General features: G+C 38.6%; 2 protein-coding genes and 1 long non-coding RNA gene across 8 annotated transcripts; 2 read left to right on the top strand and 1 right to left on the bottom strand.

The window, feature by feature from the left end:
* The first annotated feature begins 1,044 nt into the window (after positions 1–1,044).
* LOC135790850 (ecdysone oxidase-like) lies at positions 1,045–1,755 on the top strand. Its single transcript, XM_065301133.1, has one exon. It carries the CDS (start codon positions 1,045–1,047, stop codon positions 1,753–1,755), a length of 711 nt encoding a protein of 236 aa, XP_065157205.1.
* Positions 1,756–8,689: 6,934 nt separating this feature from the next.
* On the bottom strand, positions 8,690–20,012 carry Lrrk (Leucine-rich repeat kinase). 5 transcript variants are annotated; one of them, XM_065301455.1, is made up of 24 exons: positions 19,879–20,012; positions 19,614–19,811; positions 19,387–19,552; positions 17,456–17,615; positions 17,212–17,377; positions 17,021–17,136; positions 16,769–16,925; positions 16,441–16,572; positions 16,206–16,382; positions 15,942–16,139; positions 15,235–15,885; positions 15,010–15,182; positions 14,391–14,952; positions 14,198–14,336; positions 13,875–14,143; positions 11,589–13,814; positions 11,068–11,526; positions 10,870–11,011; positions 10,581–10,813; positions 10,330–10,525; positions 10,080–10,266; positions 9,779–10,027; positions 9,417–9,723; positions 8,690–9,359 (listed from the first exon to the last, which is right to left on the bottom strand). In XM_065301455.1, exons 1-24 carry the CDS (start codon positions 19,930–19,932, stop codon positions 8,997–8,999), a joined length of 7,680 nt encoding a protein of 2,559 aa, XP_065157527.1. In that variant the 5' UTR covers positions 19,933–20,012; the 3' UTR covers positions 8,690–8,996. The 5 variants fall into 5 exon arrangements, with proteins under 5 accessions (XP_065157527.1, XP_065157528.1, XP_065157526.1 ...); XM_065301456.1 differs by having other exon boundaries at positions 15,010–15,173; XM_065301454.1 differs by having other exon boundaries at positions 14,198–14,952; positions 15,010–15,173.
* On the top strand, positions 19,637–20,139 carry LOC135791154 (uncharacterized). 2 transcript variants are annotated; one of them, XR_010547947.1, is made up of 2 exons: positions 19,637–19,753; positions 19,869–20,139. It is a non-coding gene; the product is annotated as an uncharacterized lncRNA (long non-coding RNA). The 2 variants fall into 2 exon arrangements; XR_010547946.1 differs by having other exon boundaries at positions 19,698–19,819.
* The last annotated feature ends 276 nt before the right edge of the window (positions 20,140–20,415 follow it).

Genomic DNA, 20,415 nt, shown 5'->3' with positions numbered 1-20,415 from the left:
ACGGGAGCACCTACAAAAATTTACGTGGTAAGGAGAGTGAAACCCCACCGAAAGCACCCCCGACAGGCTTTACTAGCCTCACGCGATACCGAGACTTTTCTCGTATCGTCTCGGTCTCGTATCGCTTTTACGAGACGATACCGAGACCGAGACGATACCATTGATAGTATCGTCCAGTCTCGTCTCGTGTGAAGCCCTAGCTTTTACTACTTTTAGCAATTCAAAACAAAGAATTTGTTAAAAAAAAATTAATACTATCCAGCATATTTGCATGGTTGGGTACGATATGGTATGGTGCGGTGAGGTGAGGTATGGTAAGGTAATGGCTTGGCAGGATCCCGCACGTCTAAAACACAACCGTAACATCCTGTATAAACCTTAAAAAAAAGACCCTACGAGTCCGACGGCTGTGGTTGCGTCGTTTTTTCTCCATTGTTTCAATGTATAACAATTACAAACATTACAAAAATACAAATTTCTGAGACTATATAAACTGCCGGATTCTTTCCGCGGTAAACAAAATGGCGGCAACACTTTTATCACTCTTGGGGCTGGTACCACTTCCGGATACTTGCCCAATCACCCAAACCTATTTCTATCCCACTTGTAGTGATTGTTTGAGTAGAAGCTATTATTTTATTATTGTTGTTGGTGGTGCCGATTGTGTACTCGCGAATCGTCTAACGGAAGACCCGAACATTCAAGTCTTACTTCTGGAAAATGGAGATTACCCTTTGAGGGAAACAAAAGTTTGTTTCATATATTTTAATGATATTTGATGGTAGAATGTTAAAAAATTTCAGATCCCATTGAATTTTACATTTTTACAAGAAACTGCTGAAGAATGTTAAGATTTCCCAGTATCCAAGTTATGTCACCGCAAAGACTTTAATAGGTCTCGGAGCTTTGGAACTTGGAATACCTGTTAATGTAGATTACATGTTTGGTTATAATGACCACCAGACTACTATCTATGAAAATACTAGATTCTTCATGGCCGAAGCTTATCTCAGACCTATATAAGATCGGAGTAATTTTTGTGTGATGGTCAAACGTAGAGTGAACAAGTTTATATTTGAAGGTACCACAGCAGTTGATGTAGAAGTACAAGATCCCAATGGTGTGGTGATGATTAAACCAACACGGGAGATTATTATCACACCTGGAGCTATAAATTCTCCAAAATTATTGATGTTGAGCGGTATAGGTCTCCAGGAGCATTTGGAAGAACTTGGTATTCCTGTGTATGCTGACCTACCAGTTGGTCAATATTTAGAGGATCATTTAATTGTGCCAGTTTTTGCTACTATTCTTGATGTCCCTATGCCTCCGTATAATCTCATGAGGGATGCGTTTTGTACAATTGGTACCCTTTTGAACAACATTGAATTAGCGAATTTTATTGGTTTTTTAACACTAAAGGAGAAACTGATAAGCCTGACTTTCTTTGAGAAATTTGGAATTATTGAAGAGTTTGCTAGTCAACTTCGTGACGCTAATCAGTTGCATAGTCTTCTATTGTTTTTGCCTACATTGTTACACCCTGTATCACGTAGAGAAATGTTTCTTCAAAATTTAGACCTAAAAAGACGGCCGAGATTATTCCCGCATGATTTTGAGGAAGGTGACGATGCCCAGGTGGTTATTGATTCTATTTATTATGTACAACTCCGTTTATTGCAAGTGATTTGTTTCGAATACGAGTCCGATGAGTATTGGAGGTGTTATTGTACGCATTTAGCAGGGACTATTTAACACCCTGCAGGCGCGTGTCGAATGAGTTTTGATAAAGCTACCCGTGGTGGATTCCAGATTAAGGATGTGGGGGATAAAGAATTTGAGGGTTGCTGATTCCAGTACTATTGCAGCTTTGGTCAGTGGGCATAATAATTTGCCTACTTGCGCATTGGCTGAGAATGCTGCCGGAGGAGAAAGTACATCCTAGCGGCATCTAGGTTCAAAGTATTGCATTTTTATGTAAACATACTATTCGTTTAGGTCAGAGGTTCCTAACCTGGGGGTAATTACCCCCGCAGGGGTAAAACGGAGATTCTAGGGGGGTAACACGGGATAGCATGAAATAGTATTAAAATAGCAATAAACGATATAATAGTATGGTAAACGGTAGCACGGCGCCATTTATATATTATATAAATTTTTATATTTCTTTAGTAGTTACGTAATCGTACAATTTCTTACATAATAAACATATTTTCGTTCGAATTTACGTGGTTTAAATTAGCTAGGGGGAAACTCAATTCCCATACTTGTTCACAGGGGTAGTGACCTTGAAAAGATTAGGAACCACTGGTTTAGGTAGTGTGATGCAGGCCCACATTTACGTCCGTGTGACACACGTGCACGGGTGCCCCTCCGTAACAAATCTGACCACACACTGACTTACTCACTGAGATTCAAAACAAAAACGAGCCACGTGCCGAACGTCGTCGGGAATCAACGAACATTACCGGAGGTGTAAAGAATCGTGTTGGTCAATATAACCGGAGATAATCTATTAAAAATGGGTCATAATAAGCGACATGTCACTGTAAGGGAAGTCATTATATCCGATTTTTTTATAAAGAATTTTATATGAAAACCAAACTTCGTAGTGTAATTACGTCATAATAATTGGTTGGTCAATATAGACCGAATCATAATAAACGGATTCTACTATACCTGGAGTTGCAAAAATGGCAATAATATCTATAAATACCTGAATTAAACATTAATTTGTGGGAGAAAAAAATTGAGTTTTGAGTAATTATTAAAAATTACGTGTGAGTATACTAGATGAACTAGAAAAATCAAACACTATTAACGTGCTAGCGAGGCTTCTTAATTGTTATATATTTGTATATAAATTATTTCATAATTAATATTCAATGTTATAAAAAAAATTAAAAAATAAATAGTGAGCAATTGTCCGTGTGAGCAAAAGTCACTGTGGGGAGTATTCCCTGTGAGCACAAGCCCTGTGACCAACAGTCCGTGAGCGTAGTTATGACTGTGGGCAGTTGTCTGTGAGCAGTTGTCGTGTGAGCGATCGTCTTAGAAGCAAAAGTCCGGTCACGGTTTTTACGCTGCATTTCACGTAGTTGGTGAGATGGTATTGCAGTGAGATCGGTATTGCCCTGGCAAAAAACAGCAAAAGCGAGACGTACGTAGTTGCCAATTATAATTCTAGGGGCATTCTGATTGGATACTTCAATGAAAATGTACTGAAGGCCAAGGTTGTTTGACGACTTACGAAACGACGGTTCAAGTCGAGCGAGAGGTAGATTTGGACTTTATAGATTGAGGAGTGAGCACCAAGACGGATATGATAAACCATCTTGTTACTTGAACTATACTAATTAACATGTTATGTATTTATATATACTTAAATAATTTTCACAACATAAATACAATGACATAGTTCAAAATAATTATTTTATTCCATTTTATTTTGTTTGTTAGTAATACCTTTATTCATCTAAAAAAATTGTCGCTAGACTGTGCTAGTTGTATCAAAATTCAGTATTTCGGTTATTTACTGTTCAATACGTCGTGTTCATAGATTGGCCTTGTATGTATGTATGTCTTATCTTTGTATACGTTGTGCACACTCAGCCTGGACGTGCGCTGTTACTTTCTCTTTGCGCGCACGCAGGCATATTCTTCCATGATAAGAGGTCAGTTTATTTTTACCGTCGGCTGGTTCATGTTCTGCACTTCAACTCGCCACGTTGTTTGTGTATTTAATTTAATTCGTTAATTGGGTCTCTAATGTAATAGCATACCGCCTGTATTTAGTGGTAACAAAAGTGTATTGAGTCTTCGTTATTTTTTCGTGTGTGTGTGTGTTCTCAAGCGTATTCCCTGACGCGATCTCCCATTTGTGCGTATGTGACCTGCCGTCGCCCGACGGCTAACGTATAACATTCAATTTAAGGATTGAACCCGATGCAAGAAAATACAGGTAACATTTTCGCCGCTTCTCAAAATTCGTTACCGGACATTTGCCCCCAAGACGATCGCTCACACGACAACTGCCCACAGTCATAACTGCGCACACGGACAATTGCTCACAGGGCTTTTCCTCACATTGACAATTGCTCACAATTTAATATTTTTTTATTTATGTTTTTAAACAATAAATAATAATTATGAAATAATTTATATACAAATATGTAACAATTAAGAGGCCTCGCTAGCACGCTAATAGTGTTTGATTTTTCAAATAAACTATTTGTTCATTCTATCTTAATTAAATTCTATCTTAAAAGTGGTAGAAGTGACTCGTATTCAGGGCACAGAACGAGGGGAGCGGTAGAATTGACTCGTATTCAGGGCACCGTACGAGGGTAGCGGTAGAAGTGACTCATATTCAGGGCACCGTACGAGGGTAGCGGTAGGATTGACTCGAATTCAGGGCATCATTCCAGGAAAGTGGTGGAAGTGACTCGTATTCAGGGCACCGTACGAGAATAGCGGTTAAAGTGACTCGCATTCACGACACCGTACGAAGGTAACGGTAGAAGTGACTCGTATTCAGGTCATCATTCCAGGAAAGTGGTAGAAGTGACTCATATTCAGGGCACCGTACGAGGGTAGCGGTAGGATTGACTCGTATTCAGGGCACCGTACGAGGGTAGCGGTAGAATTGACTCGTATTCAGGGCATCATTCCCGGAATGTGGTGGAAGTGACTCGTATTCAAGGCACCGTACGAGAATAGCGGTAAAAGTGACTCGTATTCACGACAACGTACGAGGGTAACGGTAGAAGTGACTTGTATTCAGGGCACTATACGAGGGTGAATTCCCAGCCCAACTCGTTGCATTAGAAATTGTAGTTTTTTCTGTATAACACGCGAACCTTGTGTCTCAGTAACTTCAAAAAAATTTCCCAGATGCATAATTTAGATATTTGTTGATGTTTGGTCAATAATGCAGAATTATATTTACCCATCAATGTTGCATTTCCTACTCTACACGTTTATCGGGGTTGTGTATAAACAACTTCTTTATCGCATTGAACCAGTTCCATGCTAAGTGCACGTACGCTACGAACGTTCGATCGTTTTAGTTTGTTCCTAGCAACGCGCGGTGGCCCATCTTTCTCATATTTATTTGAATTCAATGAATTGCATAACGTTTTATGTACTAAAATCAACATCTAATGCTAATACTTGTGCACTCGATGTTGCTATTCATTTGTGTGCTGAACATTTACAAAATTTGTGTCTTTATTTGTGTTAATGGTCCGTCGGCCATTGCATTAGTTCGGTGCTGAGAATCGGAATTAAAATTAGTTATACTTCTGCCTATTGCCAAAACGTGTAATCAACATCTGTCCTTGTAATGCAAGTTTATAATCCGACGGGACGGACTTAAATGGTACATGGGGTAGTGCGAGATCTAACACATGTGTTTTTTTTTGTTTCAGTTCTAGATTACCTGATGCGGGGGTAAGTTTGTAAATATTATTACATAATTTTTACATTTTGCTTTAATTGCGTGTAGTAGATAGATGTATTGTTATAACTTAAAATTGTCGCATGTCGTGGGATGCATTTTGGGTATCGCTGTAAAAAGTTTTCACCTTTCCTTTTCATTTCACATTTTTATGTGTGTTTGCAATTTTTATTCTCTAATAGCGTTGGTGTGTTTAGTAGTGTGACAATGAATTACTGCCCGTAACATACATGTAATACGCGATTTCAATGTTTCCAACCGCGTGTGCGTGCCGTCGGCACGTGAGATTGCGTCGCAAACTGTTGAACTTAATTGTTGTCTTACCTTCCCTTCATTTATTATTATGCAATCTAAAAAGAAACAGGCAACAACAACCTGTATATTTGCTTTTCTTGATTTGCAATCAATCCCTTGACTATTCTTTTGTGTTCAAGTGTTTTCTGTCTTACATTTATGTTTTGTAACACCCTGTATATGACTTTCCATCTTGTGAAAATCCTGTTAAGTTTATTGCTGCAATTTTCTTTTGGAAGCATCATTTTTCTTTTGGTAACACCCTGTATTTTAATTTTCATTTGTATAGATGTACGAATAAAAATTTGCTGAGTATTGTTTAAAAGAGTGTCCTCGCTTGAACTTTGATTTTTATAACACCGTGTATATTTGCTTTTCTCCCACGTGGAAAATTGGCTTCATTTGTAGAATTTGGAAGTTTATGTATTCTATATGTATTTGTTCTTGTTTTGATACACCCTGTATATCAATTTACCGTGGAATATGGTTAAGATGTATGTTATCGTCTTATTTATTTATTATTCTAAATTTTTTAAATAATATTATTTGTGTGAAACATCCTGTATATTAATTCCCTTATGTCCCTTAAATTCAGCCATGATATATGTTTTCCTACTTGTACTTTGATTTTTTTTTTAATAATCTAATTTTCGTTTTGTGACACCCTGTATATTGGTTTTCCATATTCTGTCCGGAAAGTTTGATTAATTTTGTTAGTGCTACATGTTTTCTTCTGTAACTAATTACGAGTACATGTCTGTCCCGACGAATGGTGCTCGTAAAAGGTGATTCAAAAAGGCGACCTCTACTTTGTTATCCTCATGTTGTGATTATAAGTTCTCTGTACGTTTTCTTTTAATAAAGATATTACAAAAGTGGTTGTTGCTCATGTCTTGTTAGTTTCCCTTCTATCATTTCAGGTACAGGTCAGAACTGTAATATTTTTAAGTGTCGGCTGTCTTGAGAGGACTTTAAACTTAGAAATATGTTTACAAATCCTCATAAGGAATGTCCTTATAAGGAGTTCTCCCACTCGGGGGATGATCCCCACCATAAAAATTGTTGATATGCCTGAGAATCCTGGGGATGAAGCGCAGAGACATCGTAGCTGTAGGTTGGGCCGGGAGCAATGGACGCATCGAAGCAGTGGGCAATAGTGTAGACTGTCTTATAGAACGATACGCCGCCAAAAAATTTAAAAATTTGATCTGATCCACACTCCTGGCTCTCGGGGTGGCTTTCTCTCATCCTACTACTCTAGTACTCTTCTCCTGCTTCTCCTCTGCGCTTTCTCTTCTACTACCTCCCCGCTCTTGTTATTTATTATTCTCTTCTTTCTACCAACTTGCTTCCACATTGTAATGCATATTCTTTAAGTATTTCAGTGTATTTGCTTGATTTTACATATGCAACCCAGATTTCATTAGTTATTTTTATATTTGAGAAAACGTCCTGCAACAGCTGGGGATCGAACCAGCAATCCATCGTATCGTAGCATATCCTACGTACCACTGAGCCACAACGCTCTGTTAGCAAATTTTGTTTGTTTCTGTTATTTATATTTATTATTTTTATAGTATGTAGTATGCAAGTAAAATTACTTACATATAGTATACTTTATTCTTGTCTTAAACATGTATTACAACTAAATCTGAAAACAGCAAACTGAACACAAGGAATAAATATGAACAAAAATATATGATTACATTATTCTTTATTGCAAATAATGAATATATATTTATTATTATCAATTAAATATTCATATTTAGTAAGGTAAATTTGTACTACATGTTACTTACTTACTGGGGCGCACAAACATATCTGCAAATTATTATAAGAAATGATGTTCCTCACATTATTACTCTTGCGAAAGCAGCCTATCCAAAAGGAGAAGGAACGTACTTTATTTCCACTAAACTACAGTAGAATCCCGGTAATCCGGACTTGGTCACATGCCATATGGTTGTACTTTAGGATTTGTAATTTGTCGGATTACAAGATACTCGTTTGTAAAAAATTCCGGACTGTAAGGGGTCTTAGACAGTCCTTTATAATCCGACAAATTCGTTCATCCGACACTGCCATGCATAGTGATTGTCGGATTACCGGGATTCCATCGTTGATGCAATGGCCGGCTGCATGCTTAAGCACACATACACGGTAAAGTTAAATCTGGGTTCCACTCGCACCAAATTGATGATAATAGTCCATGATACAAGAACAATTGATGCCAAACCTATCTAAATTCTAGTATTTCCTACAAAGATTAAAAAAGCGAAGTCTTTCAAGAGACAATTCTACTATAAGACTAAAAAAAGAACATTCCAATAACACAAATCGTTCTCGAGAGATGCTATATTAACACAGATGATAATAATAATTACCAGGCAGCACATTGGTCGCAGAAACTCAATGTAGGAAATATTAACACCCACAACATTGTAAGCACATCAGTTAGACGTTTACCAAGGATATAGAGGCAATGAATCATGAGTACAACACCAAACAAGTCCGTTTACATTAAATACCAGCGATGGAAAATAAACTGAAGTAGTAAGAAATGCGACCATGCACGGTAAGATTCTAGCGGTCGACTATTTTTACTTAAAAGGAACATCGTTGCGCCACCTAAGATTACTATACAATATCACCACCAATGTCATGTTGGACAAAGTGTTTCAAAGAGTATGGAGGTGCATACTTGTGCGTGAGAATCTTTGACTAAGTCAGTGAGTTTTCAGGTTGCTTAGGGCGAGCAACTCGTGTCGGTGTGTCACACGTACACAAAAGTGTACATGCACCATCCTGTCTAAATAAATAGCTGTTTTATCGAAAAGTGCAATAACTCGAATCTAGGTGACGCTCACACGTACTTATTCAAAACAACACTTAAGTTCGGCAGAAATGACTTAACGGTTAAAAACAACAAACATTAAGTTTATCCTTATATAAACGCTTACATAATATTTATTGTTTAAATAATAACAATTGAATCATTACATACCACACTTTCCTATATAATTGATTCATTTTTTCTTTGGATTTTTCATAAATACAGTCAAATCATCGTCATATAAAAATAACATTGTGACAAGAACGTAATCACAGCTTAAAACATCAGAAATATTATCAATATTTTTATCCTAATTATTAAATAGTCAATTTCTTAAAACATGTGTATCGTTTAAAAATTGTAGAGTTCAAAACGATTTATCAAACATCTGAAAGGACTACAAAGAATTGATTACATTGTGCTCCAATGTTCAGCACGCCATAGTAGCACAAACATGTTCTGTTTAGTGTTGACAGACGGCGAAGTTGCTGCAATTGGACTCGGCAATGCATTAGAAAAACCTACAGCCGTGGGCACATCGATGTATCGCGACGGTAGGCTGCGATAACCGCGCCCAATGGTGGCTATCAAAGGTGTATCGTCGTGGCCATCATTGGCACACTTCACCTTACACAATGGAACAATCGCACGCACTTCCTCCTCGTACGGTCGAAAGATTGTGATGGGTCGAAGGGTAGCGCGCTCCGCAATGATTACACAACCCCAGGTGGTACCAATGTACAATTCATCTTTCAACACCGCAAGACTTGTCACCTGGTAAAAGAAAAACTGTTTTCGAATGCCAAACTAATAATAATTAATAACTTTTACCTGACAATTAGTCGGACTGAGATGTTCCTCGATGGCGATGGACTTTAAACTCTCCGAACACGGTACCAGTTTCGAACTGTCCAGCTTATTGAGGATCGTGCGTGTTTTTTGGTCCCATTGGTAAACAATACAACCGGGGTAAACGTAGGACCACACTGTGTTGCCCGCTGAGATCAAGTTGATCACCTCCACCTTCTCAATCAGGGGTTGGTAATGATTCAGCAACTCGTGGCCGGCTACCACTTGATCCTTGATCGTATATACTGAGATCTGACCCATTGATTGGCCACTCCAAATTTCACATATCCTGATTTTTAGAAATCAAATTATAACTCATATAGAAACAGTAACAAACCACATACTTTCCGTTATCCTTGTAAGTGGCACACAAACAATTAATATTGCTACTGACGCCAAGCTCAGTCATCACAAAACTTCCTTCTGCCGATGACGGCGTCCTCGGAATAGCTTCGGAATGTAGCAGAAACAGTCGTCCATTGGACATCGCACACGCAACGCGTTTCAAACTAGGCAAATACGTCAATGCTTTAACTGAAACATTGTCCTCAGTCTCCAACTGATAGGAGAAGAGTTTGTAACCATCAGTTACTCTGAAAAATTAAAAGAATAATATTTGTGCCAAAATGAAAAAATCATACGCACGAGTAGCCATGAAGTTGACCAACATAGTCCCCAATCCAAATCGTTGGACCCACCGTGCAACAAGCTGTGGGTTTGATTGGTAGCGACATTGTGTGATACTGCAGCCATCCTCGATCAGCGGCCAGCAGTAAATCCACTCGAGAATTTGCACACATCAACCACATTTCAGACCCAGACAAGCCATCCTCTTCAATAATACAAATACAAACTATCAAATAAACAGAAACTTTTAAACAGCGACTAAAATTACCTGTAATATGTAAAATAGGAGCACTAGTCGATGCAACAACGGGGGCATGATGTTTCAAAGACATAATATCACACAAATGCGTAAATTCAGGCGCACTCGCCATGGAAACGATTTGACTTGCCGAGGGACGATCCTTTGGTTGTTGGGACCAACATAGCACCATTAAATCCAAGAAATAACTTGGATATAATGTCTCCTGCATAAATTATTATAGTTTCAAGATTGTGGTCTCTTTAAAAAGATTATCTTACTCTGTAAGTAAGTGGTGGCCGTCCTCCTTCCAAAATGCACTCCTTAACTGACTCATGTCCCTCAAAAGGCTGATGAAGAGTCAATAACTCATAGAGGAACATGCCGAACGAAAAACAATCCACTTTCTCGGTGTATTCCTCTTCGCCGTTGTAGCGCATTATTTCCGGTGCCATGAAACCCTCAGTCCCACCAAATCCTTTTGTACCTGATGGTAGAGTCTGTCTACTTATACCTAACAATAAATCAAGACAATAAATAAACTTTTCAAATGAAAAAAAATCTATTTACCATAGTCAGCTACTTTGATATGCACACTCTGATCAGGGGAGTCTACAAAGGGAGGTGGCATTTCCCACACCAGAACATTCTCAGACTTCAAATCACGATAAATAATATGTTGACGATGTAAATATTCAATAGCCTTTGCAACCTGAAATCAATCAAAGATTATAACCACACATTACACTAAATTTGATTAAAAAATACCTGTAAAATGACTGCTTGTAGAGTATAAACACCAACTTTAGCACCGGATCTTCTATAATGGCGCAGAACTATATCTAATGCGCCCTGTGGAGCTAAATCCAAAACTAACGCTAAAGGACTAGTACAAACGCCGACAAACGGAACAATATTTGGATGTCTTAGCGACAGTAAAATATTCAACTCTTGCCTCGCTGTGCAATACGCCTTGCATGCGTACTGCAAAGGATCACGATCCCATTTCCCTTGCGCTGCTTTATACGCTATAATGGCCGACTGTCTCGCGTTGGGTCCCGGCTGAACTGGTTGCAACATTTTCATCGCAACGTCTATTATCGAATTACTTCCTCTATTCTTACAAGTTCCTTTAAATACAAAACCAAATGCTCCGCGTCCCAACAAACGTCCCTTCTTGATATTTTCCGGTTTTATCAGGTATCGATCGCCAAGATCCGCAAATATCTGCAAGTAAAATTGCAAATATTAAAATTTTTGCAGTTTTGTAGATTTTAACACCGACTTACAGTGTCAGGCGCTATTTGTGTGAGTTTAATATTGCCATGACTCGGACAATTGATTGTTTTGGTGCTGTACGCTGCCAAAATACACTCTTCAACCATCCAACTGTAATATAACGGTTGACCAGCGTTTTCCTCATCCAGTTTAACGCTTGGATGTCCTTCTACAGTTGGCATTGGACTGGATCCTGGTGAATCTGGTCCTACCCCACTATCACACTCAGACGTGTAACTCTCCTGAGACTTCCGGATTCGTATTTGATTATAATTTGCGTCGTCATCTTCCTGGTTTGTAGATTGCTCACCGGGGAAGTTCATAATCTTTTCTTCAACATCCGCACTAGCTGCGAGACAATTAGGACACGGAACCAATCTAGTTATCAAAAATTTCCCCTCCGACGTGTGCACGAAACGTGTCCCCAATGTCGGATACCAATCCTCTAATAAAATATCAATATGATCAACAGCGAGCGCCAATAATTGCGCGGTCGCTTCCGGAATGCATTCAATAATAAAATCCTCCTTAATCTTAAACGTCTTCAAATCAGAATCTTCCATTAAATTCGGTTTGATCACCAGCGACTCCACTGGAAAGTAAACTTCTAGTATTGAAGTATTCTGCATGTCCACTTCGCACCAGACGCCATCTTGTTTCAGTTTAAACTTGAGTTGTCTGTAATACGCGGCAGAGTTGTATAATACTTCTCGCAGGCGAAACAGGGTCATGTCGCCATACTTTAGTTGTAGGCCCGTTTGCCACAATACCCACTCGGCTTTAAAGTCCAACAACTTTACCAGCTCGGAATCTTGTGCGACTTCTTTCGGAAATATAAAGAACGATCGAATAATATCGATTATTGTATCATCTGCCAAAATGCGTGACATTAACCGAGACCAAAACCCAGATGGAAAGTAAGACATTAATAACAATCTTGTAATAGATTTATTCGATGGTCTGTTGAGTATTTGATACTTGATCAAGTCCGCGGGTTCTTCTATTGATGACTTGGAAGAAGGCAGACTCATTTCAAATCTACCAGGTGCGCTACTATCCCGGTACAACATGGACTTAGCTGAGACAGTTATTTTCTTACTACGGACTGCCCAACCTCTAGATCTAAGTGGTACCTTCACTTTTACCATGGGGTGAAACTGTCCCGGATACATTTGGGCGTTGTGAATATCTTCCTCTGATGGTAACAGGGACGGTATCAATAAAGTTCGAGAATCCCAAGTGAGAGCCACTTCGAATTTGTTTAATAAATTGACGATGTACCCTCGGGTATCCATTGGACCAATGTTGCTTGCTTTGAAGATGTGTTTCAAGTCATCCAATTTCATTATACCACTGCGTGCGAATGGATTAATCTCTCGAATGGTCACAACATGTGCCAACATATCACACAACCATTGCGGATCCAGAAAGTATAAATCTTTCAACGTTGCGTCGTCATAATGCAACAAAACACCATTATCATGCAGAAAGAGTGTCGCTTGATGCAATTCTCCAGCATCACGAAACGTCCGATTGTACCGCGTCATCATTTCGGTTGTTACAATACTTTTGTACTGCTCCGCGGTCAAAACTGGGTCCAAATTCGCCGAGCGTCTTTCCGCTGCAACGTAATTAACAACGTCTTCTAACGCAAGATAAGTCGCGGGTACCTTTTGCTCCAAAAGCAATTCTTTACTCCCAGGTGGTCTTAGACTGAAGACGGTGTCATAAATTAAATTACACAATAATTTGATATTATGCCTCGTTTTGCAACTGATCTCTATTGTGTCGAGCACGCGAGGCAACCCGCACTTTTCAGCATCAACCACGTTTATAAATCGTTCGCGTATAACTTGTTGATACTCCTCGCAAATGTTCGGATTCGCGTCCTGCACAACATCGTAGTGCGAGCCGACAATCAGAACCGGTGAATTTGGCGCACGTGCTTGAATATTCACTAACCATTGCAGAATTTCATTCAGACCACGATAACCATCACTTATTTTCCACACAACTAGATATAAACTACGTTTAGAGAGGAAGTATTGATGCGTGGCGTAGTATTCTTTCTGGCCGCCAAAGTCCCACGTGCGGAAAATGACGGGCCCATGCGAGGATTGATTACGAATCTTCTTTTCGTACACCCAGTCACCAATATCCACGCCAACAGTGGACATGTTGGTACCACGTGATGTTTTCACATTAATGTTTTTGTTGCCCATTCGTTTTGCCCAATGCTAAACACATTTTCATTAAAAGAATGAACTGGGTTATAAAATAAACATTCTGATACTTACTTCCGGTTTCTTACGACTGATTCCTTCCTGTCTGAGGGCTTCAAGTAGACTTGTCTTACCAATTCCTTGTATTCCCACAATCATAAGTTTCATGCGCGCGTAGGGCCGCGCATCCTCCAAAACAGACTTCAGATATCCGATAATATCCATTGTTTTGTACTTTTTACTCTCTATCATAGATTTCAGCGGCTCCTGAAGGGAGCACCCGCGCGTGTTCAAGTTCCATAGCCGAGAGAGCAAACCCATCTGCGGTGGCAGTTCGTTTACATCTAAAAATAGTCGGGTAAACTATTTTTACTAACAAGAGCATGCCAAAAAAATACCTAGATTCCCGCTAATGTTCAAACAGGATAAATTGTTTAGTTCGTAGATATTCGCAGGGATTTCGCGCAAGTTGTTATTGCTAATATCCAACATGGATAAATTTGGAAACATCAAACGTTGTTTACCGGAAATTAACGTCTGAAATTGTCTTTCATTTATCATTTGTGACCTTTTCATGCATTTGTAACTTACTCTATCTTCATCATCTTCGATGTTGCTAAAATCTCCATCATCGTCCGTTGTGAGTTGAATCCTGTGCAATTGATTATCGGTCAAGATCAAAGTTCGAAGATTATCTAGTCGTAAATGCCTTCGATGTGAACAAACAGTGTGCAGGACAATATTTCGCACAGAACGACCACTCTGCCTCCTTGCCATCACAGGTAATTTATCCTTACAACAAGAATTGGAATAACAAGCCAAATTCGCCAACTCCATTTCATCTTGGGCTTCAACCTGTGGCAAACTGGGCCACACACTGATCTGATTGTGACTTAAGTCAAGTTGTTTCAACGAACTGGGATAACTCGTAATGTGCGACATGGAACGCAAGGAGTTAAATGCCATATTCAAGCGAGTTAAATTCACAGCCAAACAGGGCAACACAACGGGTATGCTAGAGAATAAATTATGCGCTAAATTCAAGGAGGAAAGTTGCGATGCTTTATCGGTGACGGATTCATCGTTGTGCATGATTTGCTCCGTGACTTCGACGGTTTTATTCCAAATGTGATGTTTTGTCATATCCAATTGACTAAAATTAAATTATTTGATAAATAATACCTTTTCAAGTTTTGTGTGGAATATTTACATAAGAGAACGATCTTTTTTCCGGTATCGCACTGGTTGTTTACCATCCTCATTCTCCACATCCGTGTCGGAATGTATTTCGGTTTCTAGATCCACTTCAGCGTGAATGGACAACTGACTATCACTTGAACTAATACTCATTCTATCACAATCGTCTTTGATATTCTGAAAATCCTTTAAAATTCAAAATGGCGTCTCTAAACACAAGCATCGACCAAAAACTTACATCATTTGGATTTGAAGGCAACTTATTCAACAAATTAAAACTCGCATTGAGTTCTTTCAGTTTCGGCGCCGTCCACATATTAAAACTCAACTGTTGCAGTTTATTATTTGATACAACCAGTGTGACCAAACTCGGAAGTCGGAAAATGGCCTCCGGTATGTGATCCAGTCTGTTATCCTGAAGATAGAGTTCTTCTAACACAGGACACTGATAATTCGCCTCTGTTTTTTGACTCTTTTTACTGCGGTGTAGTTTTTTATCCGGATGTTCCGGCGGTGGTGGAAGTTTCTCAATTTTATTCTGCGAGATATTCAGAAATCGTACGCTGTAAAGTTGAAACACCGAGAGCGGTACCGACGTCAGTGAATTATTAGAAATATCAAGCCGTGTTATCGCATAAAGTGCAACTTCAGAACACCTCGGATTGGCTTTTAACTTCCCATTTAAATGCAACGCAGCATCCGCAAGCCATTGCGTGCGGATTTGCTTAAGATGACAGCGCTGATTATGCCAGTTAATCATTGTGGGCGTATTGGGGAATATTGCGCTATAAGTTAGATTCGTAACGTTCGAAAATATCGAAAACTGCGAGGAGTGAATGTTCTCCGTCATTGCTTTCTTGTTTATTTTATATTCGGAATCAGGATGCGCCTTTAAAGTATGAAATTAGTTAATTTCCAGCGTTGGATTATTTAGAGTGTACTTACTTTGGTTGATAAAAGTTTAGCAGTGAGAACTTCGTCTTTGTTTTGAACCACCACTGCCAAAGCCTTGCATTCATCATCTCTTGCTCCGCAGCGCAACAAGAGATCAACAAGTGGACCATCGCGGTTTTTACATGCTTCCATTAAGGCTGTTGATTGTCCTGAACTTAAGTCATCTTCAATTGAACAACAACTTATACCCTATGATGAAAATATTCAGTTTTGAGGACAAATTTATGCATTTTTTAAGTTTTTAAGAGTCCATACCTCATTATAATCCAAATATGCTTTGATAATCATATTGGGATTAGCACCCGCATCCAATAAACTCAAAGCAATATCATACTGCTTTCCCTTCACGGCTGAATGCAGAGCAGTCTCTGTATTGTTGTTGCAATACATGTCGATGCGCAAAGGTGAAATGTTACAGATGTCAGGGTCGTTCTAATAATAAATATTGAAATTTTCCGATGTGTTATCACTTTGATCGACGTAAACTTACATTTTGTTGTTCGTGACTCTCCGATGACAAATTCAACTTGGTGAGGATGGCGTGTATGCCGTTCGAAACACGACGCTTCGTCGGGCTGATCAGTGATCTGCTATTTTCGGAACTTGGCGTTGCGTCCTCATCCTACCGAAATAACGAAACACACTCAACAAATACCCAAACCGTGTTCAACAAAATGAAAAGAGTTGTATTTCGCACATTGCTTTCGCAACTTGCGCGCTGATTAGTTTAATTGTGCTACGCTTCGTAACACATTTCCAACTTTAATTTACTTTTACCCGCAAGTGAAACGGAATGTGCGCACGCATATATTACATACCCCCTTGATTCGATTCGCTTTTACTTTGAACTTGAGAATCGCGTTCAGAATCTTTTTATTGCCGTGCAAACATGCCATGTACAGGATGTTCTGCCCGCTTGCATCGCGTTCGTTGATGTCGAAAGGCATATAATACTCCCATTGTCGTGTCGAATCCCTAAAAATATCAAATTTATCATTTCTATACCATTCAAGTCCCAAAAATTGATGTAATTGGTTTAATATAAGCTTATAATTAAATTTAGCACTTACTTGTATTTTTTCATAAGCATTTCCGGGTAGGTAAAGTTCAAAAGTAGTTCTAAAACATGCACGTGGCCATTAATGGTCGCCGCATGGATGGGCAGCCATTTTTCGACGGTATGGTGCTAGAGGAATATTTAGTTAAGTTTAATTTAATATTTAGATACAAATAAAATAGTTTTTAATGCTTTAATACATACCTGCACAAGTTCCGGAAACTTTTGCAGCAATATCTCGACGATTTCAAGATGGCCATGATTGCACGCGATGTAAAGCGGAGAATATTTTGTGACAGGATGGTAACGACCGTCTGCACCGCTTTCTAAGAGTATTTTAACTACATCTTTATTTCCTATTTGACACGCACTAAAAATTATCAAAATTTCATCAAATTTTCGTAAAAACGTCAAAATGCCTATTTTTCTTCATTTTTTAAATACTTACGTGTACAAAAGTGTGTTGGCCCCACTCGGGGCCATGTTTATTATCAGTTCGGCATCTTTGGAGAGCGTTTGCAAGAGTTCGGCGAGCGCTTTCGCGTCGCTCTTGTTTGACGCATCCCGGAGCGCGGCGTGCACGTCCAGCCTGGCTTTTTCCCGTGCATCTACAAACAAAATTAATAATAAATATTTTTATACAAAAAAAACATCATTCCACCTTTATGCAGATTTAAATAATTAACTTCGTCTGTGAAATAATCGCACGCATCGTACGCCTGTTCAGGTGTTTTAGTTTTATTTGCTTTTTGCGTAAGTCGACACTTTGGCATAGTACACAATTAAACTTTCCGTCATAAAATGTACATAAAAAATATATTTCTGTACTCTATCAACTACAACTACGGACTAAGGAAAAAACTAAACTAAACAGTTGTTAGTCGTCGTGGAATTAAAGAGGGTGTGATGTGTGGGGTTATCGCGTAGTACCGGCGAAAAATCAATACGCCGCCCGACACGCCAGAAACATAATATCTGCGTACGATTTCCACAAACATGAATCCCGCGCGTTGGAATTATATCATAAACACAACATTTTGCGGTCGTTTGAAATAGATACACATAATACAACACGCAATACGCATTACTTACGTTTGAATAAGAAAATCTTACTGCGCGTTGTCGGCGTTTAGTCGCAGATAGTTAAACTTCCTCTGCAGCAGGAGCGCGGTAACATATAGCAGTGCGAGCATGAGTATGCCAGTGAAAATGCATCTTGCCATTGTTACTACACACGCGCACTGACAGGCCGAGTTGTGCGCACTGAGGAAACACCTCAACTCGTAAAGAAAACAAACAGGAAAGCGTTTTATTTTTAACCCGGCACGCGAAATTACTCCAGCGTTTCCCGCAACAATTCGCCACACCGTGGAAAACCGATATTGACTCAGGATTTAAGGACGCGCGGACACTGCGCATCCAAAATGTCAAGCCAAATATCACGAATGCAGCTGCACGTCGAGTTTAAAAATGTGATAAATATGAAATCAATTCGGTTCACGCAGCCTACGTAATTTAAGCCTGGAGAGATAAGTCTCGATTACAAGCCAGCACCGAATTCGAACACGGTCGTGATACGAGTGATTTTGTAATTCGTATCGTGAACTTTATACATTACGCATTCTATCTTGAATATTTCTATAAATATAAGCCGCGTTTGTTTAAATATGGCTTAATTACAGTCAGCACATCTACGGTCAGAAGCAAAATGTCTATGTTATCAAATTTTCGCCGGCCGTATGCGCAATGCATACAGTAAGACTTGAATAAACAGTCGTTAAATACGCGCGAATGGTAATTCCTTAAATGATAACAGAAGCTGTGTTGGAGTTGTGAGTAAAGCCGGTTTGTTACCATCTTTGGATAGCAATACCAACGCAACAATTCAAACAAAGACCTAATAAGACGTTTCTAGGTTTAATTTTGATATATTTAGTATAAAAAAATAATGGAAAATGCCCTAAACTGTTCATTTTTGAGTAAATTAATTAAAATTAAAATTTTGGGTAAACCTTAAAATTTTAATATTTTCAATTGAATTGAGATAATTTCAATATGATAAATTGAATTTTGGAACAAAAAACTACAAGAAAATGTCTTAAACTGTTATTTTTGAGCTAAAAATACACAAAATGCCTTTAAAATGAGCGCCATTATGGGTAAACCTCAAATATTTAATATTTCCAGTAATTTAATAGAGAAGAAGATAAAATACTGATGAAAAATATGATTCAAACCCACAAATCAAACAACTTTCTTAGATATGATATCAGTTTAAACCATTTTTATCATTCTCTGAATCATAAATTAATTTAAAGAGATTCAAACTTCAAAATAACCTAGAATCTACTCCTTATCTTTAATAATCAAAGAAATTACCTGCAGCTTCCCTCAGAAGGATAATACACTCAGTATGTCCTGCCTTATCAGCCAAATCACTTGGTGTCATGCCATTGCTATCTCTTTCCAGGATGCTCGCACCATGTTGAAGAAGAATCTGAACATTACTAAGATGTCCATGTTCAGCACACATATGCAGAGGTGTCTAAAAATAAAACAATTGTTAACATAGTTTATATTTTCTTGATTAATAAATGATAACATACTTTGTTTTCACCTCTTGGGCCACATTGGATGTTTGTATCTGCACCAGCTTGCACCAGGATTTCTATACATTCAGAATTTTCTGAGATTGCTGCTGCATGCAGTGGAGTTCTTCCCCAACTATCTTGAGAATTAATAAAAGGTAATTGACCACCAGCTAAGAGATCTTCTAGGAGTTCAGTGTTGTCCCATAATGCAGCCTGTAAATGTAATAATTTTAGATTAACATGAATTTGTTTATTGTTTATTTATTGCAGGTTAATATACCTGATGTAGAAGACGTCCGGGGAAGTCCTCATCCTCAGGTGACGAGTCGAGCATTATTGCTGCAGGTGGAACGCAGCATGAATATGTTTTGATTGCGTTTTCATGCAAAACTAGGCCAGGAGCAGTGAATGGAAATATCAGCCGCAAAAAATCGATAATTCAACGCGTTTTCGACCACGCTTCACACCAAATGCACTGTTTTCTATTAAATAATAAGCAAATAATTCATTGTCCTAGCATTTTATAAACGCATTCCACGCAGTTTGTTTATTTTAAATGCCGATAAATGCCGATGTTTTTAATGTTTTGATTTGACGATCACAGGTTATATGTTTACGCTCTGCGTATTATCAGTAAAGTGCGTGATATTGTTGCAGCGCATGCGCAGCACACAAAACGCGCACTTGAAAAATATTAGAAAATCTCAATTTTTATCAAATTTAATAAACATTTCGTAGATATTTACGTTGTAAACGATAAAGTTTAATTAAACAAAGCGATTAGTCAAAGAATTATCACTGTAGCACCTTTCGTTTA

The sequence above is a fragment of the Atheta coriaria genome, unplaced genomic scaffold, assembly GCF_025399875.1.
Source record: "Atheta coriaria isolate IRGN ID8LTWV9N9 unplaced genomic scaffold, Caltech_Dcor_3.1 hic_scaffold_4_pilon, whole genome shotgun sequence".
NCBI lineage: Eukaryota > Metazoa > Arthropoda > Insecta > Coleoptera > Staphylinidae > Dalotia > Dalotia coriaria.
This window is presented reverse-complemented; position numbering and strand designations above follow the sequence as displayed.

Bases quoted from the DNA above. Each gene is read 5' to 3' on its own strand.
- Lrrk (XM_065301454.1), bottom strand. From the start codon at position 19,932: ATGCTCGACTCGTCACCTGAGGATGAGGACTTCCCCGGACGTCTTCTA. The intron at 19,812-19,878 runs GTATATTAACCT...TTACATTTACAG, and splicing joins CCGGACGTCTTCTACATCAG to GCTGCATTATGGGACAACAC. The intron at 16,926-17,020 runs GTAAGTGCTAAA...TGATATTTTTAG, and splicing joins ATGCTTATGAAAAAATACAA to GGATTCGACACGACAATGGG.
- LOC135790850 (XM_065301133.1), top strand. From the start codon at position 1,045: ATGGTCAAACGTAGAGTGAACAAGTTTATATTTGAAGGTACCACAGCA.